This window comes from Amblyomma maculatum, chromosome 6, assembly GCF_055883805.1.
Source record: "Amblyomma maculatum isolate TAMU_Amacu chromosome 6, ASM5588380v1, whole genome shotgun sequence".
In the NCBI taxonomy this organism is placed as follows: domain Eukaryota; kingdom Metazoa; phylum Arthropoda; class Arachnida; order Ixodida; family Ixodidae; genus Amblyomma; species Amblyomma maculatum.
In genome coordinates this window covers 155,061,633-155,087,984 of record NC_139349.1, presented here as the reverse complement: position 1 = coordinate 155,087,984, position 26,352 = coordinate 155,061,633, and the positions used below count along the sequence as shown (strand labels likewise).

The following is a 26,352-nucleotide window of genomic DNA, read 5'->3' as shown; positions in this document are numbered from 1 at the left end:
ATTATTAGGAGATCTAGGTGCAGGACGCCTTGCGAGCAGTCGATCAGAGCAGAATGAATTCTGATAGAAAATTGAGGCCGATAATCAAAGAATGCGAACAAGGGTTCGAAACATTGAACTGCACTGGAAGGTCGCAGTGCAGAGTCCGTCAACACCAACCATTCCGCCGTCCTTGACACGCACCCGACACCGAGCCGGTGTGAGAACTTTAGTAAACGACGACGATGACGAAGGTTTGCACTCATGACAGAGATATGCGCTCCAGTGTCTAAAAGCGCAAGCACGGGAACACCATCAATACGAATGTCTAGTTGGTTTAGTCGGGAGATCTGTAGAGGATTGGTGGGTCTGGTCGTGGATGCAGCGTCACCTCCTGGAGCTGTATCAGCTATAGTTTTCCAAGTCAGGTCGGCCGTATGTGGCTACAGCCGAGGATCGAGGGGGCTTCGGGGATCGAAAAAAAAAAAAAAACGGACTCGGGGAGATGGAGAGCGGGAAGAACGACGTTGTCGGGAGCTGGCGAAATTGTTGGCCGAATCTGACTGGTCAGGCTGTGGTCGGGGCGGAAAACGGCGGGATATATCTGGACGGTAGTCAGAAAAAAACTCGGTGCAAGGAATCGGAGACCATCTACTGCAGCAATACCGGGAAATGTGGCGAACGCAGGAACAATTGAAACATATGGGACGATCATCAGACGTCCTCCACTCTGCTGGATTTCGGTAGCGGCGAAATTACGGGGCTCGGGGTGCTTGGTGGCCGGACACTGGGCTTTCCGATGGAACAAACCGGAGACGAGAGGTCCAAACTTGCAAGTTCCTCTCGCATGACGGACTGAATAAGGGAGACATCAGGCAAGGGGTGGCCGTGGAAGGTTGGTTGGGGTGGTGCACAGGCCTCCATTTCGCGGCGAACAATCCGGGTGTCGGTGTCGATGATATTAAGATGTGAAGCGGAAGGTGTATAGTTGGTGGCTGCTGCATAACCCACGAAGATGTGACCGCTGTATGGGGAAGCCATTGAAACTGTGGAAATATGCGCCGCTCTTCACTAGCTCTAAGAGAAGGCACTCCTTGATGAGGGTATCCATGCTATCAGAGCCTTTGCAGAGGAGGAATATGAAAGTGTCGTCCGCAGTGCCTTTTAAGATGAGGCCCACCTTTGCAAATTCCATTATGGCGGTGTCAACCTGGTGACATAAGGCTAGCACGTGTTGAATGTAGGTGACGTATAGCTTTCAGTGGAAGACTGCGCACCCCGACTCAAGGTAATTTCTGGCTACGAGCTTCAAAGCACCTGGTGGTCCGAAGAGAGCGTGAAGCTTTTCTTTGAGGATGTCCTAACTTTTCAATTCGTCTTCATGGGTGTCGAACCATTGCCATGTGCCAGACAAATAGAAGATTACGTTTGCCAGCATGACAGTGGGGCCCCACCTGTGATGGGTGCTGACACGTTCGTACATCGAGATCCATTTGTCCGCGTTATCAGCTGAGGCACCGGAAAATATGTCGGGGTCATGGGGTGAGCCATGACCATGAATGTAGGAGCAGTGGGACTTCGCGAGTCGCCGGGTTGAGTCAAGGTGGCAGTCACGATTTAAAGTCAGGAGGGTCTCGAGGGGTCTGATACCCCCCAGCAGCATTTAAGAGGGATCTGAGACCACTTCGCGCTCTAATATAAAAGCAGGCCGCCATCTTTTTCTCCCATCAGCGGTTATATCAGAACATTCCTTTTTAATAAGAAGCCATTCACATATTTTCTAAAATACAAGATGGAAAAAGATATTTCGATGTGCGAGGCAGGCCACCAGCCGCTTTCTCTCTCCCTCTGTATTTTCTTTTCACTATTGCTCGAACTACTAGAGAACACCCTCCGATGGAGCCAGACTTTAGGCACTGGTGGCAGTGCCGGTGTAGCGACCGCTTCGAAGCTCCGTGGTGCAATAAGCCAGGACGCGGAGGATGGGAAAATCCGCGCCTCCACCAAGATGTGGCGTACGCACCATGTAAAACCCTGGTACACTTACACCGAACGTGACACAAGCACAGGACGCACTGGACGTCCAAACACAGACCGCTCCCAAGGATTCGGGCCCAGAGCACGCGCCATGCGCACACACACTTTGTCTGCCTTATCTTCGATGAGTCGACCTGTAGTAGTATAAATATTGCCCCAGCTGAGCGGGTCCATCAGTTCAAATACCCGTAGTAATATAAATAATGCAATAGTTGATTGGGTTAGTCAGTTCAAATGTTTCGTAGTCATCTTCTCAACTAACCTAACTTGGAATCAGCATGTTAAATACAACACTACTAGCAAAGCGAGTAAAACAATTATTTCGAAAAACACTCTACATGGCTACACCTGACACAAAACGTCTGGTATATACAACACTCTAGTCAGACCTCAGTTCGAATATGCCTCTCTATTTGGAATCCGCATTAGATTTCTTAACACAGCCTCTAGAGGAGGAGAAAACATTTATTTACAATGAAATGATCTGGGAAGGGAGGTGTGTATGGTTGTGGAGCTGAGTGGAAGACCCTATTCCCGGACGCCATTGGCCGCCGCCGCTGCCCGAGCTCTTTGGACAAGGGCAAGCTGGGCCTCCAGGTCCGAGCTGGACAGGGCCGCCTGCCAGCCCTCCCAAGTTAGATGTTTTATCATTTTTAAGGCGAAAGCCTTTAATGGCTCATGTTGTTGTGGACAAAATGTATCCCGCTTTTGCGGCGTTCTGATTGGCCGAGGCGGGATGACGCCTTAGAGGTCTCGACCAATCAGAGAGCACCACCGCAGTATGCTCGAATGCGTGCCTTATATGGCCATATGTCAATCAATGATCAATTACTAATGAGTGAATTATATATTGATGATGAATTAAGTGATTAGTTGATTATCTAAATGATAGTATACTAATTGCTTAAATATATAATTTATTACCTACCTAATTACTAATTCGTTCAATAATTATTGATTTAATCACGAATTAGTACCAGTTGCGTAGCAGAATGCGGCACTCAGGCTTTCGCATTTCACTACTTTAGTCGCTAAAGTTCCTCGTAATTTTTTGTTTTTTGTTTTTGTGTTTTTCTGGCAGGTCCACATCATGTGGTATAGGTCAGCATACTGCCCGCAGAATTTGCACCTACTCGTGAATCTCGGGTCCACGTGCTTTAGTATGGCGGGATTTAGAATACATCCAGCTTGGAGCCGTCTAAGGTGGCACTCCTCAGATCTGTCGAGACCTTTGGCGGGTCCCGGGAGGGCCTGACTGCAAAGCGTAAATAATTTTTAATGCCCGCATAAGTTATGAGTAGGATTGGTATGGTTGGCATCCGCACCATTGCTGTTGTGCACGAAGGAAGGCAGGTGAACGGCCTCTCAGTAAAAACTAACGCAGTCTCTGGAATCGCTGCAGAATCTCGCTATTCGTTTTATAACAGATACTACACACACGAAAGTATTGCACGGCTCCGCACCTCCTTAAATATATAAACACTTCAGCAGCGCAAGCGCACTTCTTTGTTTCTGTACTTCTTTAAATCCTATCACAGCACTTCCACTTTTCGACTTCAACATTTTCGCCCTGCATCATACATCTCTCATGGCACCGACCATCCCTTCAAAGTATACCTACCGCATGGCAAGACCAACTTGTTCAAATTCTCAGCTTTACTTTTGGCTATTCACTACATTAGTCGCTAAAGTCCCTCGTAATTTTGTTTTTCCCCCTTATGTAATACCGCTCGGCGGATCTTTAGGGTATTGCAAATAAAAAAATAAAAATAACCCACACTTCTTGCAGCAGGTATATATATATATATATATATATATATATATATATATATATATATGAATATATATATATATATATATATATATATATATATATATATATATATATATATATATATATATATATATATATATATATATATATATATATATATATATATATATATATATATATATATATATATATATATAAAATAAAGTGTTGTTTTTTGTGTTGGAATAAAGTGTTGTTTTTTCTACCGTGTGTCAACTACTTTAAGTCTATATATATATATATATATATATATATATATATATATATATATATATATATATATATATATAGGTCGCGGTTTGTTGGGGCTCTGATGCCTCTAAAGATACACAGGGCCTCGCACTAATGAGAACAGCTTACCAGATGCAGCAGCTTCAGCAGCAGGAGGAATTGTGGGCGTAACGTTGCCCGCGGAATGCATCATGTCTATCCCCCCTCCCCGTCCCTTTCTTGTTTGCTTCTTTTAGCACTTTTAATATTTGAATATTAAATTCCGCTTTACTGTCGTTGCCCGTCGATACAGGATAAAATTTATTTGTACTCATTTCCTTTGCGTGAGAGACGCGACGCGAGCCCTCCAACACCTCTGAAAGTGTACATTTTATGACAAGGGTGCCCTAACACTGGATGTTGTCAGTAAGGCTGCTAGGCGGCGAATCAGCGCTTCGCAATGGCTGCTCTTGGCGCAAATGAGGGAACCTGGCGGCGGTCGCAGGCGGCGGCACGTCGTGCGTATACGAAGGCGTCACATACGCGGACGGCGACGAGTGGCAGCCGGACCCGTGCACCACGTGCAAGTGCCTGTTGGGCAGCAGCGTCTGCGATACCGAGGAGTGCCCGAGGCTACAGTGCGGAGACCAGTACGTGCCGCTGGGGAAGTGTTGCCCGGTCTGCACAGGTACGTACTCAGGCATTTTTAGCATCTTCTAATTTGTATTGGGATGAATGCATAGTTGGTTTATTGGTTTTAGCAGTGTAACACAATCATTTCGGTCGTTAAATTTGCATCAAATGCATTTAGGTACTTTTGAAATTACATGTCATTACGCTATATTTATATCCAAGTTTTTTGTATCACCAAAGTTTTTTTTTTTTTTTTTTTTTTTTTTTGGGGGGGGGGGGGCTTTGTAAACGTACACGCAAATGTGTCTCCTTATCGAGGCTACGTCATTTCATTTAATATTCATATAATTAAAAGCTCTTTCAGGAAAATTACATGAAGAGTTATTATAAGTTAGTATTGGTGCGTTATGACGATATCTGTTGGTTCCGCGCCAAATTTCCCATACAAGTTATCGTTACAGTGTCGTCAAGAATGCCATTCCAGTCGCAGGCGGTACGATAGCAAAACATGGCTACAAATCCTGCCGGTGCAGGGCTGATCTGGAGCTGATGGCTAGTGCGATTAGATATGCGTGCCTGTGGGACCATGTTGGATGCAGTTCCACGACGACTGTAAAAAAAAGAAAGAAAGAAAGAAAGAAAGAAAGAAAGAAAGAAAGAAAGAAAGAAAGAAAGAAAGAAAGAAAGAAAGAAAGAAAGAAAGAAAGAAAAAAAAAACACTTACGAAATAAACACTTGCAGTGCTGCGGCACTCTTCAAGAGGGAGTCTCCGCTGTTAACGAACAGCGCCCCTGAAAGGTTCGCCATGTAATGCACGCTGAGAAGTCGAGTCGTATGCAATCACAGCGTTGTCGTAACGAAAGAAAAATGAGAGCACCATCCCTCCTCCGTTGGAATGGCGGTAGCTGGCAATTAGCCAAAAGCACGTCACAAGAGCGTGCGAGCGAGTGTCGACATCCATTCCTCACTTTGCCGCCACTATTGCAGCAGGACAGAGTGCGGGGACCTCTATCAGCTGACTGATGCGCTAAAGCTTAGCTCTACTAATTTTTGTTTTTAAGTGTTGCTCTGAAAGAGCCCTCGAAGCCACGTAGGTGAAATCCAAGGATTCGGGTAGCAATGCTCCTGCATTAAAAAGCCCCTCTAGACGCAACGAGGCTGTTTGACCAATGGTTGCTTTTCACAGCTTGTAAACCATTGTTCAATATGGGTTTTATTACCTGATGAAGAATAACGCAAAGGGAACATAAAGGTGACTTCGTTGTCCGAGCACGTTAATCTATCGATACAGAATAACTTCAATGTGCATTAGGTGACGCTTTGACGCGTGCCTATAAACCCCGCCGGGGTGGCGCAGTGGTTAGGGCACTCGATCGAATCCCGGCTTCGGCGGCCGCTTTTAAGAGGAGGTCAAAAGCTAGGCGCTCGTGTGCTGTGCGATGTCAGTGCACGTTGGAGAACCCCAGGTAGTCAAAATTTCCGAAGTCCTCCACTACGACGTCTGTCATAGCCTGAGTCGCTTTGGGACGTTAAATCTCACAAACCAAACCAAACCTATGCTGTTTATAAAACGTTCATACCGTTTATTAAATCGGGTTCTGCTAGAGCTTGCACATTCGTACAACGTTTTACGTGATGCCCTTCTCGCATTAAGAATGTCTTCGTTAGCGGCACCACAGGGCCTTAACTATTGTTTTTTGAGACCAGAATACTATTCCTGAGCGCACATGACAAAAATTTCACAACTGATGGCCGACACTTCCCAGAAACAAATTCCATGCCTTAGGGCGTGGCATATGCACTAGACTCTAGAAACCATAATTAAATCCACTGCGACGTTCTAAATGTGCAAATCTGTTTTCAGACTCCAGTAATGTTGCACAGGAATCAGAAAGAAAGCCTTCAAATATTTTTTTTTTTCTGGACCGCTCTTAAAAATCAGTCAGGTGATCGTTTAGCACCGCAGTTTCAGGGGTAGCACCATCTCCTGTATGCATCTCTGAATCGTTTAAAGAATGAAAGTCTGTTGTGCATGTCGGGACTCTGCAGTCTTTATGTCAACACATCTGTGAGCACGCGCTTGTTCGTTCAGGGAGGGCATTACTTCATCATAATTGATGTCTATCTTTTATGCAGTGATATCATCTGTGAGAGCCGTTGCTAGCAACCGAGCAGAAACTTCTCACTACGTAAACGGAGTATCTTCCAAAGGGGAATCCATCGTCTGTGCCGTTGTCCCGCCTACTCGGTGGTTTGACAATGGCTTTCGTCATTAATACGGTTCAACGTCTCAGTTAAGAATTTCGCCACAAAGCAACATTTGTGAGCAGGAAAAAAAACTAGCGGTAAAATATTGGTAATTTTTTTTCTAGTAATGCGGAAAAGCGGGACCTATCTGGACGTCAAGGCTGGAAAGGGTCTGGTTCGCGGGCCTATCTGCAGTGATTCGATAGTTACGGTTATGGCAGAACGGTTTTCCTGCTTTTGTTCCTTTTGTTTCTAAAGCATGGAATATACGGCGTGATAGGAGAGTCTTGTGGGGCTCAGCAATACAAGTGGATAAACCTTTGCATCCACAGCGTGTGCCTAAATTTAGTGGGTACGTGCATAAGGGGCTTCATTTTGTCCTTGTGTATTGCAAGTACGCTGAACATAAATCTTTATAAAAATGCATTCCAGTGCTTTTAACTAGAGTGGTCTTCGTGTTCTTTCCACGTGTTTGCAGATGGCGGCCGTGTTCCTGAGCCGCGTGAGACTCCTGTGAGTTCTGTCAATAATTCTTATAATGTTCCCTATCAATTTCCTTATCAATTTGTTCCTTATCAATAATGTTCCCCATCAATTTTCAGACTGATTGCTGCGATGTTTCTCCCCACTGAAGGCACCTTCAGTTCCCTCACTCCTCTCCCCGACGAATTTCCTTAGCGCCCCTTTGCCAGCTGCCAACCATGTCATGTGGCAGCTATGCACAAACCTTTCAACTTCGAACTTCGCTGTCTTTTCACGATGCGCTTTTAATTTAGACGCGATAAAAAGCATCGGATGCAAACCCTCGGACCGACACTAAGACTTCTCAACGCCTATTTCGTCGTAGCTGTTCAGAAATTTGGTTTGCGATACGATCATGCAAAGAATTCAGAGACAAATTTGCCTGCGCTGTAGCACTTTTTTTTTTATTTTCTACACTTAGTCGTTGTTCGATTAGCACTCTTCTCCAGACTGCCTCTCTAAGCGTGGGACGTCACCGTCACCGCAGAAAAAGCGTGCCATTTTCTCCCGTCCTCACTGTACGATGAGGGCGGTAACAACAACTCTGTGCTCGCTTTTCCAGCTATGCCGACGGCCTACGCAGACAATGCAGGTGTTCGAAGGGTGCTTTACAGCTACGTTGTAGAAATACGGTCTGTGTTGTGTCAGCTGGAAACACGTGCATCTCAACCAGCCGAACCCCTAATGAACTAAACGACAAACTCGCAGGAACCCACGCACGGAGCTGCTTCACCCGAGCCTCTGCCGTACCCCGAGTACCCTCTCCTGCCCGTTCCTGGTCCACGGGTAAGCAATACGTAACATTATTTGATTTTGTTTGCCTTTCGGGAGCCTCCTGCCATCGCGTATAACCCAATAACCGATTATGGCAAGTCGTGCCTCTTATCGGAACACAAATCTAAGCTTAAAATCTGCTCACTCAAGTTTTAAACATCGTAACAAAGCTGTTTAAAGCAAATAGAGTACATTTTTGAGCAGTTCCAACTATCGGGAGGCCACAAAGTTTGCTACAGTCGTAACTCAAACACATATGCAGCCGTCTCACGCATTCGTAAACCATGGTAGGCGAAAAATATCGCCCGCCGACCGCGCATCTGCCCCGAGAACTTTTCTTGACTCCATCTTGAGCCACTCATCACGGAAATGACTGGGGGCACCCCAGCCCGCGCAGATGATTCCACCACTTCCCTACTTACGCTGCTTGCCAAGCCTTCTCTTCAGTATTTTCTAAAGCATGTATCGCTATTGAAAGCCATTTAAAGCAATATTCCTTTATGTGACGCGAAAAAGCAGTTTTCCTCGGATGAGTTCGACTTCATCACATTTTTCACCAGTAATAGCAATACTTCTAATTTCCCCATCAGATATGGTTAGGGAAGCAGAGGAAAAATCCCCAGCGATATTCGCGACTGTTTCTTCATTCCTGAAGGAAATTCCGTACAAAAAACAACATGATGAACCATAAAACTAGTAATAGTTGTGTTTTCATGCTGAGGCCAGAAATGACGGAAAAAGGCAACATTTGCAGAGCATGCTTGGCAGAAGGTACAGATAAAAAAAAAAGGAGGTGTTTTACTTTGTATGCGAAAGATAAATAACGAAACTATATGTCTCTCAAAATCAATACCAATAAATATTCCACGCAATATGGCTATCATCAATGCTAGACGTTATCTTCCAATCTTCTGTGGGGCGAACCTTCTTTAAATAGTGATGGAAAATGATTCCAATGGAACTCCTACAGTAACCCTGCCATTTCTGTTATTTTCGGGCACCCCATGATTACTCAGCCCTTTTTATTATACCATTGATAAAGCTTTTTTACTCAGGTTCTTATTGTTTAAAGGTACTTAACTACACTGGGACTACAGCTTTAGATAATTGTTTTCTGTATTCCTTTCTTTGTATGTCGCATTGTGGCATTTATTTTGATTTCAATGGCGATTTTTAAAAGCTTTGAATTTTTATATTTACTACGCATGGTGAGACATGTATTATTCTGTTTCTCCTTGTCCACTATTGGGTTTGACCAAAACAGAGAGAAACATCTAGGTGCCTCTAGCCAAACAGATTAAAATAACAAAAAGAAGGAAGCTTAACCTTACTTCGTCCCTAGACAGCAAAAAAGCGAGCCTTGGTCCTGGTAGACTTAGAAGCCTTATTGCATATCTTGACTGAAGTATCATGATACATATTTTGCAACATGGGCTCCGTAGCGGTCTTTCAACAGTTATGCAGCTTGTAGAAACAGGTCACGATCTTCCTTAAGCAGTAAACCACCGTAGTAAAACTGATACAATATTTCTGGACTCCATGAGAACATTTGATTCTTTGCCGAAAAAAAAAAAAGGCGATATCTTTAGAAATCCAAGAACTATAAATTGATTTCCTTCCTAACCATACTTCTCGCGAACAGTTCGTGGACCTAGGAGTTTATAAATATAGACTTTCTCCGGTTGTTCCTGGTGTGCCGTAAGGAAGCGCCTTGTGCACTTTCTAATTCATGAATGTCCTAAATTATCTCGCAAACTTTACAAGAAATCAAATCAGATTTTTCGCTGATGATTGTGTCGTGTACAAAATAGATCAGTCCCAATTAGGACCAATAGCAGCCAAACACTCATCTATAAAGACAAGAAAAAACTGGTGCGCCAAGGGGTAAATTATTATATACCAGGACAGATATAAACAAACCTTTAATAATATCTGCTGTCAGAAATAAAAACTATTTTATAATGAACTTACTGCATTGCAGTTATTCAAGTTCGTAGACTACAACAGCACAAGCATATCGGCTCGGCTTGCACCTTCCATCTGCAGTGAAATGCACATGTAGCTAATTTTTCTGTAAGGCGGACACTCTAAGATGAGGACTAAGCTGTTGCGTCCGTATTGCTACTCTCGAAGTAAAAAAACAAACAAACATCCCAAAAGGATTTTAGTCACACCAGCCATTAATTAAGAAAAATGGTTATGGTATTTCTACACGCCATCTGGCAGAACAACGATGGAACAAACTAAAAAGCTCACTTGCTGCCGAACTTTCGGTAAATATCTCCACACCTTCTCGCCAAATGAACTATGCCACTTAGGACTATTTAAATCTCTCAAAGGCAGCCCAAAAGTAAAAAAAAAAAAATGCAGTTTGTTTTCTATGAAGATGGAAGTAAAGGTTCTACAATCAAAGTGCTTATAGTTGAAAGCGCTGAAAAATATATCTTACATAGCGCATCATATGCACAAGTTGTGCCTCATCCTCTAATGCGTTCCCTTCTTTTTTGGTTCATTTTGTTGTAGCTGAAGGACTGCGTTTTTTTTTTATGTCGCAATGTTTTATTTGTTGAAAATTCCTCCTGATAAATGTGTCTTTACTATCCTGCTTTCTATTAATCTGCTAAGGATGATCGTGTTAATAAAAAATAAATAAATAATGTTTATGAGCTAAGGCTGTAAAAGCTACCCTCAGTAGCTTTTCTTTCAGGCGGTTTTTCTTTTCACTCTCGGAAAAAATAAAGCTTGTCTTCTAATCTATTATATGCGCATAGCAATCGCCGAGACAATCAAGCACCGATGATGTGACAAACATTTTTTTAAACAGCAATAGCTATGATAACGAATGTACTCTACAAGAGCGTTTCAATTTGTGAATGTCCAAAGCACTGCATCACTTGAAGTTTGTGCAGAGCCTGCACGGGCCAATGTCGTTATTCACGGTGTCTTACAGGGTCCTCCTGGGGATCACGGCTTCCCTGGACGACCCGGAGATCGTGTAAGTAGGCCGATAATCTCGAGCCATTCTCCTTTCTCGTCTTTTTGGGTCGCGTGCACCACCCCGCTTCGTTTCAAGATAAGATCAATCTAAAGCTTCACTATAATGCTTTGGGGTAAAATTTTGTTCGTAATGAGAAAGATAATGTGGGGTGATTAGGAGAGAAAGCAAATAACCTCACTCGAAGCCACAGAAACTGCACGCAATTAGTGGTTTTAGATGAATTGTGGAGAATAAAAATGCAGTCAGGATCCGACACGCAGCTCGTGACTCAAGGTTTCATTCGGAATGACAAGAGTATGATAGGAAAAGAGTGTGCGAGGGATAGCGAAAATGCAATCTGGATTATATTCATGAGAAAAAAATGATGATTTTGGAAAGCAGTATGTCACTATTCTTGGACAGAGTACCTTGTGCGTAAAAAAAAGGAAGACCCGGTAGTCATGCTGCATGCATGGTCTTCTTCTGTGCTACAAACAGAACGCCTCCAAGGAGGTTATAGAATATGCTCATCTCTGAATTGAGTTTACGACCATGGATGCACTCACGATCCGTGTGGCCAATCGGCAGAAAAGGTCCATAAATGAGCGAGCCGCGGCATTTGAACTTGCTTTCAGGTTTCATTCAAGTCAACGTGGTATCACCTAAGTCTCTGAACGTAGTAATGCTTCTTCTTAGAGGATAAATTGGTAACCTCTGCCTGCAGCTGTTCTTCAGTAACGCTGTCACACCTAAAGCTTGTCTGGTTCGAAAGACAAATGCTGGGTAAAGTGTAAATAAACAGCGCAGAAAGTTATCAAGCCATAGACCTGGATGTTGCTGTTAATATTCTCTTTTGTAAGCTACATTTTTGGTGAAAATCTTGTACGCCAATTAAATTTTTGCAGGAAGAGTTTCAATACTAACCTTTGGTTTTTTAACTGCTGTTGATCGTGCGATGGTTGCAGGGCAGATCGCGAGCGAAGGTCGGTCATTGGCTTGATCACAATGCAGCTGTCATTAACCTTTGTCGAAGGTTTCAAAAATCTTTAGATATCACGTTAACTCGTTAGCTTTGAAAAAGTTACGCGTTGTACTAGTTTTAAAGTGCACTCACTAATTATGTGGAGGAGTAATTCTGCGAAATGTTTTTGTTACCAGCTTTGAACCATAAAGAGAGCTCTCCCCGTTGAAAACCGCATAAGAAAGTTCACGGATTCAGGTTTTGTGTTTTTCGTACCTTTGGCCATTTTGCGTATCCAGACTCTGACGATGGGCTTCATAGCTCTCATTGTTTTGCTTCGTCGGCATCTTTGATATGCCATTCTCAGTTTCAGAACTGCTCGCTCGGAATTTTCGCAGTTTGGAATTGATTTTTTTCGAATCCACATCACGATGAAAGCCTAAGAAATGAGACGCATAATGGAAAGAAGCCTCATGAAAGCAGGGAAAATGAGGATGTATTAAGCAAAAGTATTTAAACAGTAGTGAAAACCCATTCAAACATTTTAGTTTTTGGGATTTTAGCTCATAAACGACGTTCAGGCTATGAATGATACCGTAGTCTAGGAACCAAAACCGTTAGAATGAGTCCAGGTATACATAAGTGCTGGCTACCTGAAGAAAACATACTGCGTTGAAGAGTGAAGGGTAAGACAAACTTTCTGGGTTACAAATTGCCATAGGTGAGTGTCTTCCGCTGCTTACATTTTCACTCAGACAGGCTATCTTATTTTGACAAAGAGAAACACTGAACTCTTTTCAAGTCTTAATCGCGTTACAGCTTATGTTGAACGGATGTGAAGTTTCTAAATGTAATCATGGTTTGTTTGGTTTAGTTTCGTTTATAGGCTATAACGTCCAGAGCGAATCAGGCTGTGGGGGACGCCTTAGGGGAGGGCTCTAGAAATTTAGATCACTTTGAGTTCTTTAGCGTGCACTGACACCGCACAGCACACGCGCCCCTCGAGTTTTTGAAAAGCGCCCTTCGCGGCACGGGTTGAACCAGCGCCTTTGGGCTCAGAAGTCTAGGGCCTTGACCACGCAACTAAAGCGATGGTTACATGGCTACCGAATACAGCAAACGCTACAATACCGACTGCTCTCATCCAACAGCTGTAAGAAATATTTTAAAGGCCCGCTTTGCTCACCCATTTTGGCAAAAATGCAGTTGCCGTGGAGTTTACTCCGTAGCGTGGTTTGGTTCAGTTTATGGGGTTTAACGTTCCAAAGCGACTCAGGCTGCCAGGGACGCCATATAGTTGAGGGCTCCGGAAAGTTCGACCATCTGATGTTCTTTAACGTGCACTGACATCGCACAGCACACTGGCGCCTTGCCTTCCGTCTCCATCGAAAGCTGGCCGCCGAGGCCGGGCTTCAATCTTATATCCTATAGGGCACAGTAGTCGAGCGCCGTTACCAAAGCAACAGCGCGGCGGGGTACTCCGATGAAGAGTAAACAAAATTAGTTTTTTTGCACTCGGCCAAAGAAGCCATTTGTTAGCTTATAATTTGGACTTATGTTAAGATTTTTACCTACAAAATAACATAAGATTTGGCAGCGCACTATTTTCTGCCACACAATCGTATGAAGGTTACAGGAGACTTGAGTTGCATCGGAATAGAGCTCGAGAAAGTCGACATGGAAAGATGCACGATGCGATAAATATGCAGCCCCAGAATCCCCGCACGCCCCTCAGCGATGCTTCCTCCGTCGTGTTGCTCAGGCAGCTGGCTCCTCTTGGCCCCATTACGGCTTCCAGCTGATTGCTTTGCTTCGTTTTTCTGGCTCGCGGCAGGAGTGACAGGCAGTCTTCGGGACGCCTTGAAGACGTCCCACTTGCTCGTTCATGCACATGTGGGTTTGTGTTTCGTCTTTAAACCATTTCGTGCAAGGGCTCTTTCGCGATAGGGTTAATAACTCGTGGGGCTTCAACGCGTCAGTAACTGCGAATGCCAATCTACAGCACCCCAAGAATCTCATCAGTGGATGCGGCCGCTTTCGGCTGCTGTGCTCGCGGAGTCGAATCCCGGCTGGTTTCCAACGGAGGTGAAACAAAGAAAAAAAAAAAAACCGCGTGCACGTTGAGGAACCCTGGGTTGTCGAAATTAATTCGGAGCTCTCACTTACGGCTTCCCTCACAGCCTACGTGGCGTTTCTAAATCGTACACCTAACACGCTATACAATACACACGACGAGAAGCGCGGAAATAGGAACAGCGTTTTTGGAACAGAGTTTAGTGGTAAACAAGAGTGTTTATCATGTCCTCAATACAAACAATCAGAAAAACATATGGCGATGAGCCACAAGCGAAACACTTTTACTTTTGGTGACTGTTAATATGCATAGCCGCCACAAGGTTTTTCCTGAGTTCTTGGATCAAGTTTTCAACCCTGCGAGCTCTTTAAAGTGTCCAAGAATCAAGCCCAGTGGCCCAAGAGGATAGCACTAAGGCTGTGTTTTCCAGAAACGTATAATTATATAGGCTGTTACGTTGGCATATGACCTTAGTACTAATCAAAGAACACTGAACTTATTGCACACTGAGACAGCTGAAGAGAATTCTGTTGTGAAGCCAGGGACTCCATCCGCTTTCTTCTGGTGCGTTTCAGTGAATGCTGGCGAAACACATCAGACTAAAAAATATTCATTGCTGAATTCTTTATGAGCGGCAGAAATTCTGAATCGTACCTGTGAGAGCGAGTCGAGCATACGTTTCTCGTCGGAGATACATCCTCGACGACCGTGTACATGGAATAGAAGGACTGCCTTTATCTACCGCCTTCGCCAAACTGCTACCTAATTGGAGCTTTTAGCGAAAAGAGAAGCTTTGCTTTCATAGGCGAACCGGACCTAATAGCGGAGTCAAATTTTTTGTAGCCAACACCGTCAAAAAGTAGTCAGTGTAGAAATCACTGCTATTGGGCGCGAGGACATACCGTGGCGCCACCTCACAGAAGCGCCCGCATAACGAAGTAAATGGGATGGTCTGTGGGATTTAACGTCCCAAAGGATCTCAGGCTATGAGAGACGCCGTAGTGGAGGACTTCGGAAATTTCGACCACCTGGGGTTCTTTAACGTGCACAGACATCGCACAGCACACGGGCGCCTTGCTTTTCGCCTCCATCGAAAAGCTGTCGCCGAGGCCGGGATTCGATCCCGCGTCCTGGGGAACAGTAGTCGAGCGCCGTAACCACCGCGCCACCCCGGGTTTTTTTTTTTCTTTATTGCCGGTCATCACCAACATAAAACAAAACAATACCAACAAAAACGCGCTACAAACAGAATGCTCAAAGCAGAGCGGTTACCACAAGCACGACACTGTTAATACAGAAGCCGGCAGGCTCCTACGAGTTGCCTTTGTCAAGTTAAAATTCTTTCAGCTCGCATAGTGGTTCGACTCTTGAAATCCAGTCTGGCACAGTGGTCTTCAATTTGTGCATTTCAACCAATGTGTGTACTCTCGCGAAAGTAGAGCCTTGCAGGGCGGGCGTCAGGGTCACAGTGAAAAGCCGCCATTCTGGACCAGGCTGCGCCACCCCGGCGGCGTGAAGTAAATGGGATAACGCGCGTTGAACTGCAGCTGTGGGATGCTTTCCTAGGCTGCTCAGTTGCGTGTTAGCATTACGTTCATTTATTTATTCAATGTACACCTCCGTCTGGGCCTGTATAAGCTTATTTCGAGGTATGTGACCCACTCATTCGGCAAAAAAGCACTTCACTTAATCAGAGTTATCTTAGTTGGCGAGCTTTACATCTGCGACGATACACACCAGCTGCAGCATTTCTGCTGTTATGAAAAAAACAAACTGAAGCTACTACACAACCAGTCAGATATAAGCAGTCCGTGCGCAGGTAATAGGATTCCTAGAGGACTGTCAAGAACCTGACAGATGCTGAGCGCATTCGCATAGCGCGGGCGGAAGCGGCACCTTTCCACATGCTCCCTTGAACATAGTTTGACTGCGGGGATGGCATGTATTAATTTTTTATCAAGTGTTAAGACGTGCGTTCCACGCAGTGAATTCTTGCGCACTGCACTACCACTATTGGCACTCTAGATTAGAGCGGATATTTGTTTTATTCGCGCACAGTAGTATTGTTTTTTTACGCATATCTCGATCAGCACATCCCAACATGCATGCAATGCTCTATCTTTCGTTTATTCACGGACTCTGTCATTTGAAATTACAACAGTACTAGAGACGCTGCCTGAGACTACTCACCATGCATAGCGCTGCCCGAGGCGGCAGAATCTTTTCTAATTCAGTTAAGTGAAGCTTTCGTGTCAACACGTTCATTTAGAACAACTTGAGACCTTCTGGCTTTCGATCCCTCCTTCTTTTAGGAGGGTACTGCTCCATGAAAAAGCTAGAATCGTTTCCATCCTACCAGCAATTTTATCGTTAGCTTCACAAGTGATAAGCTCAAATTAGAACGCGCGCGCCGTTTCTTCATTCGCTCACCGAACTCTTAACGCAAAGTCGAAATCTCGCTCGCTCAAATGTCTGCTGCGCACATCATGAGAATGATCACTCGCTGATTTGGCCATTCGAATTTTGATTACGGAAGGTTCTGTGAGCTTTTGTTTCGGGCAGCAATGGGAACTTACGCAAGGTTCCCTCGCTTACGTCTGGGTACAGAGCAGTAACGGACCGTAGCAACAGCATAAATAAACTTAAGCAGCCTCAGTCACGATGCAAGATCAAAATATGAAAGGCTGGCACTCTATATCAACCAAAACTACAGAAATAAATGCGACTATTAGCTTTTAAAACGCACAAATTCAATCGAGTGTCTGCTGCAGCAGCAGTAAAGGAAGTCACGTGATCCCACTTGCTCCCCTAGGTCGACGCTTGCGCCGTTCGCTCCAGTGGTGGCGCTCGCGCCCAATAGCATGCATATAACATGTAACTATGATCTTGAAACTGCTTATTTTATTTATAGCATCTAAATAAAATAAATATCATCATCATCATCATCATCATCAGCCTGATTATGCCCACTGCAGGGCGAAGACCTCTCCCATATTTCTCCACTTAATCCGGTTCTGTGCTAGCTGCAAAATAAATATAGCTAGCCCCTTTTACCTTGCCCGTCCAAAAGAATCTAGATGTATGCGCGCTCTAAAGAAGATCTAACATCGTTGGTCACAATGGATCAGCGGCGGCAGCAGTCAAAGACAACGCAGAAATTACGTATGCGGTCATGCGGACATCGCCAAATTAAGTTTCGTTCATTAATTCCGCTAAGTTATTATAAAGCCACAGACACCCACATAGGCGCACTGAAACAAAGGCGTATACAGACACGTAAACACGTCCATGTGCACGTGCCCACTGGATGCTATAAACCCACGGGAAGGAAGACAGACACATGCCCCAGACACGCATACAAAAGAAAATGCGCCCACGCAGACTCCCGTGCACACTGTTGCGCTCGCAACAGCAGAATAGCTACACTAGCTCTCACGCACGCAAGCACGCAGGCAGGGGCATATAGAGGAGGCCAAAAACTCACGTGCAAGCCTAAATGAAAGCAACAATGCATTAATGTGCGCGACACCTGCGTCCGAATCAAGGGACAGACTGCTAACCTTAACCGCGCAGGTACCGCAACCATCATCGCGCTAATTCTAAAAGATGCAGTGCTGTTTTATGATGTGAAGGCAGCAGATGTCGTTTCTTTTATTCCTCCGGTAGTTTTGAGCTGACCTTGAGTAGTTCCGTGACGAACGGCGAAGCCTAAACAGCTGCAAGCTTGCAGAGGCACGGACGGAGACCGGCCGTGACATTGGGTGTCGCCGTAAACCTGGAATCGAATGATGTAGCACTGTAGATCTAACTGATGAAATGTCGAGTACATACTTTGCCGTCTACTGAGCAATGTGAAAACTTTGCAGTTCTGAACTAAACGAATACCCACTAGATGGCAGCAGTAGATATTTTAGCCTCGCGTTTGAGTTCATAGAGGGCGCAACACTGCCACAGCCTGTCTTGAAGGAAGCGCGCTCTATCCGACGACCATGCTCTATCCTAGTGCGATGACAGTCAGGTTTATTGTGCTACGGCCTTAGTTATCGTCGCGAAAGTAATGGGAGCTTTTATCCGTGAATTAGCGACGAGCAGGGTTGTCGCTCCCCGCACGCTTTTGCGATGATGAGTGGTATACGCCTGGTTTGGCGCTGTCGCTCGCAGGTTTTGGCGTGAGTGCAGCATCGCAATAACAAAAATATATACATAAGATAGCTTCATTATCTCCATGTCATCAGCGTAGTAGCGCTTGTACCGCTACTACATTGATGGCGCTTTGCAACTTTTTTCAGTCGTTTGAACCCTTTTGCCGGTATGGGCTCACATATGTGTTCATTTGTTTCCTTCGTAGTTTTCGCGCTGTTTTTGCCCTTTCAGTTTTTGTAGAAGGGTTTCTAAAATACTGTCTACAATATTTTCTCGATAGCTTGCCTACTTCAGTCCTCTCCCCTGTGCCCCAAAGCTGCCATTGATTCCATGCTCATAGCTTCTTGTTAAGGTTGCTTCACAGTTATTGAAAACTATTAATCGTTTTACTATACTTATATTGAGCACTGTCACATGGAAGGGTGCTTTCTGTGAGCGTGTGTTGTATGTACATACAGCATAGCCTTTACCCAGGAAAATAAATGCATAAATCTAGGGACCGAATGCAGTTTGTAAAAGCCACCAGACATTGCCTTTGAAATGTTATAGCAATTGCCCGAATATCCGCTGAGACCACACATTGAAGCCCCTTCGCCGCAGGTTGATCTCATGAAGTTCTTCCGCTATGCATTTATTATGTGGCCTCCAGAAATATGTCGTATACGACCGGTTGGAGGGATGAGCCGATGCATATCCCGCTCCTTTGGACGAAATATTCACCATTGTGCTCGATTACAGTTGATCGCAAGTAGAATTCTAGAAAGGCGGGGCCACCTCATCTTGGAAACAATTCCCTCTTCCATTCTCCACATTGTCTCTGCCGCCCTTGAGGAGACCTGCATGTGGTACGGAATAGAACAAGTCATCTACGCTGATGGAAAAGGCTGATTGTTGCGACGTAAAAGTTTCCAGCTCTGGAATAAGTTCCAGAAAGTATGTATACCAGGGAAAGAGTCGCAGTTTTGCAGGTCAGCAAGGTGAAGCTGGTATAAGCTGCCCACTTGCAGTTGGCATGTTCCTTTCCGCTTCATTGTCCTGTACGGCCACTCGGGTTTTTGAGATTTTCGTGTGAAGTCTGAAGAATGTCAACTCTTGTATTATTTAGTTTTTTCTTGGAGCGCTTACAAAGGCAGGCCGATGAACAACTTCTTACATTTGAAGTCATAAATTTCATGGTTTTAGTTTCTTTTTGACAGAAGCCGTTGACTTCTGGGGAAACAGTCCATTGGAGATGACAACGATGCCGTGACCAAGTGGCTGGGGCGCCCGTCTCGGCTGCGGGAGGTAGTTGGTTCCAAATCCAATACCGGAAACCCACTGGAAAAAATGGGTACAAGCACCCTCAAGCCTGGCGCCCTGCTTTGTTCAGGGATGTCCACTTGGGAGAAGCTCCGTAAACCGCGCTGCGCCCCTCACTGGCCTAACGTAGCTTCTAAGGACCTTGCACCCTACAAAAGTAGTTCCTCGTCGCGCCGGCTCCCACACTGAACCTTCCCATTAGCATCGGCAGCACCGTCAGCAGCCGCAGCAGTAAAGAAAGGGCACATACGGACCTCTGCCGCATGGCGAACCAAAAAGTTGCGCTGATGGGTTAGTGATTCGTTCTACCATCGTCATCGTCAGTCGGACTATATCCACTGAAGGGCGAAGACCTCTCTCACTGAACTCTAATTAACCCTATCTGTGCTAGCAGCATCCGCTTGAGCCCTGCAAACGTCTCTTCCTCATCCGCTCATCTGATTTTCTGTCGCCCCCTGCTACGCTTTCGTTCCTTTGGTATCCAATTTGTTCCCTTTATCGACCATCGATTATCATCTCTTCGCACAACATGCTCTGATCATGCTCATTTCTTCTTTTTGATTTCCAGTAGAATGTTAATAACTCGAGTTATTTCTCTGACCTACTCTGCATGCTTCCGACATCTCAACGTTACCCCTACCATTTTTCGTTCCATAGCCCTCAGCGCTGCCCTCATCTAAAGTAGAATCTTTTTCTTCAGCCTCCACGTTACAGCCCTATAGATGAAGCTGTTGTATACTTTCTTCTTGAGCGATACCAGTAAGATGCTAGTCATTATCTCCGAGTATATGCCAAATCCACTCCATCCCCATCTTATTAGTTATTTCCCCTTTCACATATGAGGAGAAGCCCATATGTGTCCCTTTTTCGGTCGATGATCCCTTTCCCGAGTATTTCACCCCAGAATAACAGAACACTAAGAAAGAGGAAAATTTGTAGCGATTCGAAAATCGGTGGGTACCCGAAGTACCAGGGATCGAACCCAGTACTTCCTGAACGCGAGGCGGATGGTCTACGAGAAAACCAACGCTTCGTCTTTGCCACTCTGAAGAGCCATAATTCCCAGCCTACTGAAGACGTCTTGCGATCGTAGCAACTACATATTTCTTCATTCCTGCTTATTGTGTTGTACGTCGTACGAAGTTGATGCCGCTGTCAATTATTCTGATGCTTGGTTGTCTCTCAGATTAGTGAGGTGCGCCTCTTATCATGGTGAACAGCTGCAGACTGTTGGCTGAAAGTACATATAGCTGATCTCCGGGCATTTTCTGACATCCTGCAGCGTACCGTGTGGAAGGGCTGCATCCCAAATAACTGTTACCGAATTCCTAGGTGGAGACTCCATCCCTCTTTGATCTTCCTAGAATGCTCTGGCGAACTTCCTGTCAAAATAAGTGTGGTTTGGGCAGTCAGTTTCTTCTACTCTTTAAACCCACCCTTTGCTTGCGACTAGCAAGCATTGGCATCTGTGTGAGCACACAGGTGGTCTTTGAACATACAAATGTCTCGCCAAGCCTTTTACTTGAATATCTGTGATACTTTGTGCGCCATCACAAGACGATTCAATGAGTCTGAACATAGCTTTGATTTCGCCAAAAAGTCAACTTTCGTCTGAGGTAGTACGACAAGACTTGATTTCCAGGTTATGATGGCGATCACAGGATGAACAAATCTTAAAATTGTGTCAAATCTTAAAATACAAGAAGAGCGAGACCCCCCTCCAATGCAGGACAAATGAAATTGAATAATACCTTGATGCAGGCTAGACTTGTATTCCATGCCACGTCTTCAAGGCTGTCAGAGATAAGGTAGAAAATGCAGGAGCGGTTTGTTTTCAAAATACACCAGGACTAAGCAGCGATAACTTACTTGTCCCTCTAGAATTCTACCTACAATGAATGATAAGATAGTACAACGGCGAGAGATTCGTCCGAAAGGATAGAATATGTGTGGGAATGCAGTGTGGGAATGCAGATGGCAGGAACGCTAGACAAGAACACATTTCGCAGAATATTGGCAAATATGACAGATCTCGCGAACAACTCTCACGCACGGGATTTAGTTTTATGGGCAGAAAAGATTTCGCCTTAAAAACTATACGCATTGAACCAATGACAGGCTTTGAAGCGTATACGTCGTGATTGAAGGGCGTATGCTATCCAGCATACGGTATAGCCAGTGTATAGACAGTCTTCTACTAAAGGTGAAAAGGATAAGAAAGCACATCAGGACTGCGAGAAAGAAAGGCAGTGAACGCACGTGATCCTGTACCACCACATGCTTTCGCACAATATGGGGGAAATTGCAAAGCGCTACAATGTGAATCTGCTGTTTTCTGCCCCGTGGAACCTATCAAGCCTATGCAGCATCTGGTGTGGAGGAAGTGAAAATATTTCCTTTCGTGGTGCTGTGCACCTTGCTAACATTCTGTATTTTCCAGCCCCTTGCCATCCACGGATAAAACCTAAAGCAATTGTTGCATAACTGCGCCAATGTATGACATTTTCCTGGGAATTAGTGCACCAACAATTCGTCACTGCCTTCCAAGGCCACCGAAATGAATTGATGTTGGCGCTGTTCTACTGTAATTCCATACATAGCGCAAACGTCCCCCTGTTACTGTAAGATGTTTTCGAGCGTTTGGCTTTCTTCAAAGCCTAAAACTTCCGGCGTCTTCAAGTACACTCTCCAAATTGCTGGTGACACTCCTGCTGCATTGGCTGGATGTAGGCCTAGCTTTACCTCCTTAACTGCTGCGGTGGAATTGACCGGCGTCTAAAAAAGTAAGCTATGAACCTTTTCCACGATGCGCTCCCGTGCCAGCATTAGGTCGCTTAGATGCCTGGGAGCTGCAAGTGAATGCGGCACCGGCGATTCTTATGGATGGATTGGAGCCACGTCCATTTTTGCTTTTATTACGAGCCGCCCAATTTTAACAATCGGGCATGTGAAACTGGTTTACTCCAGGTTCTTTCACACGGTACGTCTGCAGCAAAACATATCTATAAAATATGAACGGAAAGTCTCTCCGTTCGTATCAGACTCCGTGGCCAGGCACCCTACTCGGCATAAGCACCTCTCACAAGTGTTGTCGCAATCTTCTTCACCCCATCTCCCCTTCTGGCACAAACTCACTTTGGTCCCTGGCTACTCGGCAATACTAGCCTCCTTACCTACGGGCCACACGAACCAAGGTCAGGAGAATCAGCTTTCCTGTACGAACGAAGTCCTAGAGAGCACTTGTTCATTTGATGAATCGGTTTCATGAATGTATTAGAAAATGTATTATTAGCATGGTAGCTTGCTATCAGCTCTTTCCGAGGGGACGCTTCTGATAATTATATATTCAATAAATACAATAAAGGAAGGACGCGAGGCAGTGATTGTATATTGCAATGCTGTAGCGTAATAAAGTGCTTAATTTATGAAATCTGACAAGCGGGTGTGACGATAGACGACTGTGGAGAAGTTCGAAACTCGCAACGGCAGCGACAGAGAGAAAGACACGTGTCTTTGTCTCTCCTATTTTAGAGGGTGTACACCCTCTAAAATAAGCCACAACCGGAATGTTAGGATTCATGAGAACATGTAGCCCATTGGTTGCTGCATCTTGCAGTGTTCTCCATCATTTTGCTTCGATTCCTCTATCTGGCTACGGGGAATGCTACGTGACCACTCGCTAAAAAGGAATAGCGTCACCATTTCTAATCGTGTCGGTCATGAAGCCTGATAATCTACCTCAACAGTAATTTTTTGTTCATCTTAAGGATCCTAAAGAACGCCGGAAGCTGACGCTCGCACATATTGGTAACGAGAAATGAACCTAAAATCAGCGAGGTGGTAATAGTGCTTCCCCTCCACCGGGAGAAAAGCGGGTTTGAATGCTCTGAGGCAAAGTTTTAGCTGGTTCGCATTGTTTACATTGCCTGGAGGGCTTAGGCCGGAATCAGAAAGGGAATCCTGCGGACGCTAGATAAGTCCTGGTAAATAACAATGCAGTGACACAGAATGTGCACTTGCGCCAACAGACGAATATTCTGTAGTGCTCGTTCCTCTTCGTCTTAAGCGTCAGTGTCTTCATTGGCGCTTCGTGGTGTGCAGTTTTACTTTGCCTTGAATCATGAGGCTTCTTTGGTAAAATGAGTGCGCAGCACTCTCGTACTTTGGAAAATATGACGTCCCTACACTTGTGAAATGTAGACAAACAAATCAAGAACGAAAATATTCTCGCTCTATATATACAGATAGGAAGATTTTCATCGGAGCTCGCTCGAAATGAATTCACGTGTGCTTTAACTGCGTTCATACTTTACCGATCACTGTTTTTCTACAGTCAAGGGGCTAATAACTGCTGCCGCTAAATTGGAAGTTTGCTTGTGAGTCCAGACGTTCTATAGCCTCTCCCGGCAGGAAACCCATTACAGTCTTCAGTCTCTCAGTATACCACGAAAATAAGAAAATAAAATATACACTGTAGTGCTGCTGGGGCCGAACCCATGACCTTAGGATAAGCATTCGTTAGGAAAGCAAGCGTTCTGCCAAATCAATCATTAAGTAGACGCATGCCATGGATATTGCAAATGTGCAGCCAAATCGCTTTACTAAATTTATAAAAGAATATGATTCTAGTTTAGAAGCCAAAGCTTATTATTCAGATAACTCGGAGAGAATTTAAAAATTGCCTTGTCGGCGTGCAAATAATAATATTTGCAGCTACTGTTTCATGGATTGAGGTGTACGTGGAGGATACCTTGGTATCAAAAGCGCGGGAATTGAGGTTCTGAACTTCAAATTTTGTACACACTAAATTCGGTTCTGTTTACCGCACTAAATGGTTATTAAACACCAATTATTCGACAGTTTGGCTTGTTCATATTCGAAGAAAGGTTAAGGAATGCTTCTGAAAAAGCTAACCGTTTTAGATTGTGTGTTGATAGTATTTTTTTCTGGGATCCCACATTCCGAGTTTGCGTCGTTATCTAAAGTGCCGCTATCTCCCTGACCTCGAGTCATCTGAGTGGTCGAAACATTGGAACCGGATGGCACTACTACTTCCTGGTTCCAGCGTTTCCTCCAATCAGATAACTCGAGGTCTGCAAGGTACCGACGCTTTCGATAACGACGCAAACTCGGAATGCTAGGATCCCTATATGATGGCATAGACAAAAATGTCACATGCTAGAGTCCCTATTTTGTCTATGCCATCATAGCCTGTTATCAGTGTTGCGACGTCATTTGTCTTCGCTTTAATCACCTGCGCCAGTATTATGTGTCTGCCTATACCTGACGCCTGCTCGAAAAATTGCACGTCAGGTACCGACATTGTGGTTACTAGATAGTAAATAAACATATTAGTAGGGAATCAAAAACGCGGACGGTCGCGCTTGCTCGTTTTATAGTCTGTATAGGGAGTTGTCACCAGCGAATGCTTTTCCCGCCGCAGGGCTCCCCTGGTGAACCTGGATCCCACGGCGTCCCTGGAAGTCCCGGACCACCCGGACCGCCTGCAGACGTAAGCAGTTCCCTACAGACTTCCTCGTCAAGGGCACCTCCCATTCTATTTTCATTATAACATTAAAACAGAACAAAATCTATGACGTTTTCTACCTGCGTTGAGTTTTCCTGAAAAGAAAGAAAGGATTTGCTGCTCTGTAAATCAGTTTTTTTCCCTGATTTAAATGCATGGTGCCAAGTCCAAAAATGACTTCTCAATCACCATGTTTACGCGGTTCGTCCGCAAGCCTTGCCTCTATGCGCGCTTCAACTGTCTTGGCGCACGAGATTCGCTTGCGATAATGGCCGGCGATATCGACACCTGCGCTTCATTTGCAGTGTTTTTAGTTTACAAAAGCTCTCTCAGTGAAAGCGGAGCCCTTGTTGTGAACTGAATAATGATACCAAGACTCTTGTTTCGATCAGCCAAACAGTCTATCTCTTCTTCAATGCGGAAAAAGCATTACGCAGTCGCTCAAGACTGCGGCAGGGTAACTGCTCTGACTAAACGTGATTTTTCTACCTCTTTATCGTCTATGCGTCAAATTACCTGAAATGAAGTTGCGACAGCCGTTATTTTAAATGGCAAAGCATTTCTTCTTGCGATAGCTCTGAATTTCCAATTCCTTGGCATGATGTCGCATAATGTTCTAAGAATAACATGAGGTTCGGTTTTTATTACTGAACCACTCCACAGGGTTCCCAATCCACCTTGTCTCGCACCTCTGCTCATGCAGGGTATCACCTTTAATCGTCCTGTCATTGTCAAGGTAACTGAATCGTTGAAGAGTTCGTCGTACATCGTAGTGCACTGTATCAATGCCAAAATGCTGAAAACCCTTTAAACATTTGTATGATAGACTGTGCCTTGCCAAAATAACCCGACACCGGCTTTATCCAACATATACTATGACTATAGTTAGCAAGGTTATTCTAGTCTTTGAGAAAGGACGCCGTTCTCCAACAAGGTACTACCGCTAGATTTAAAATACAAGCGTCTGATTTAAGGTAATGTTTGGGGTGCGACCTATCCAGTGAACACCTCCGAAAATGCAGTTCAGTTCAGGCGTTCAGTCGTGTCCGACTCTTCGTGACCCTATGGACCATGTCACGCCACGCTTTCCGGTCTCTCACTATCTTCTTAACATCACATAGCTTCATCTGCAATGCCTCGAGAATGCCATCTAACC

General features: G+C 44.8%; 1 protein-coding gene across 1 annotated transcript in view; it reads left to right on the top strand.

The window, feature by feature from the left end:
• LOC146187110 (uncharacterized) overlaps positions 1 to 26,352 on the top strand; it is a 151,646-nt gene that overhangs the window by 13,765 nt on the left and 111,529 nt on the right. The window contains exons 2-6 of the mRNA XM_084608182.1: positions 4,545 to 4,727; positions 7,398 to 7,432; positions 8,150 to 8,227; positions 11,166 to 11,210; positions 25,113 to 25,181. Of these exons, the coding sequence (XP_084464308.1) occupies positions 4,545 to 4,727; positions 7,398 to 7,432; positions 8,150 to 8,227; positions 11,166 to 11,210; positions 25,113 to 25,181 (410 nt within the window). The remainder of the gene's footprint in view (positions 1 to 4,544; positions 4,728 to 7,397; positions 7,433 to 8,149; positions 8,228 to 11,165; positions 11,211 to 25,112; positions 25,182 to 26,352) is intronic.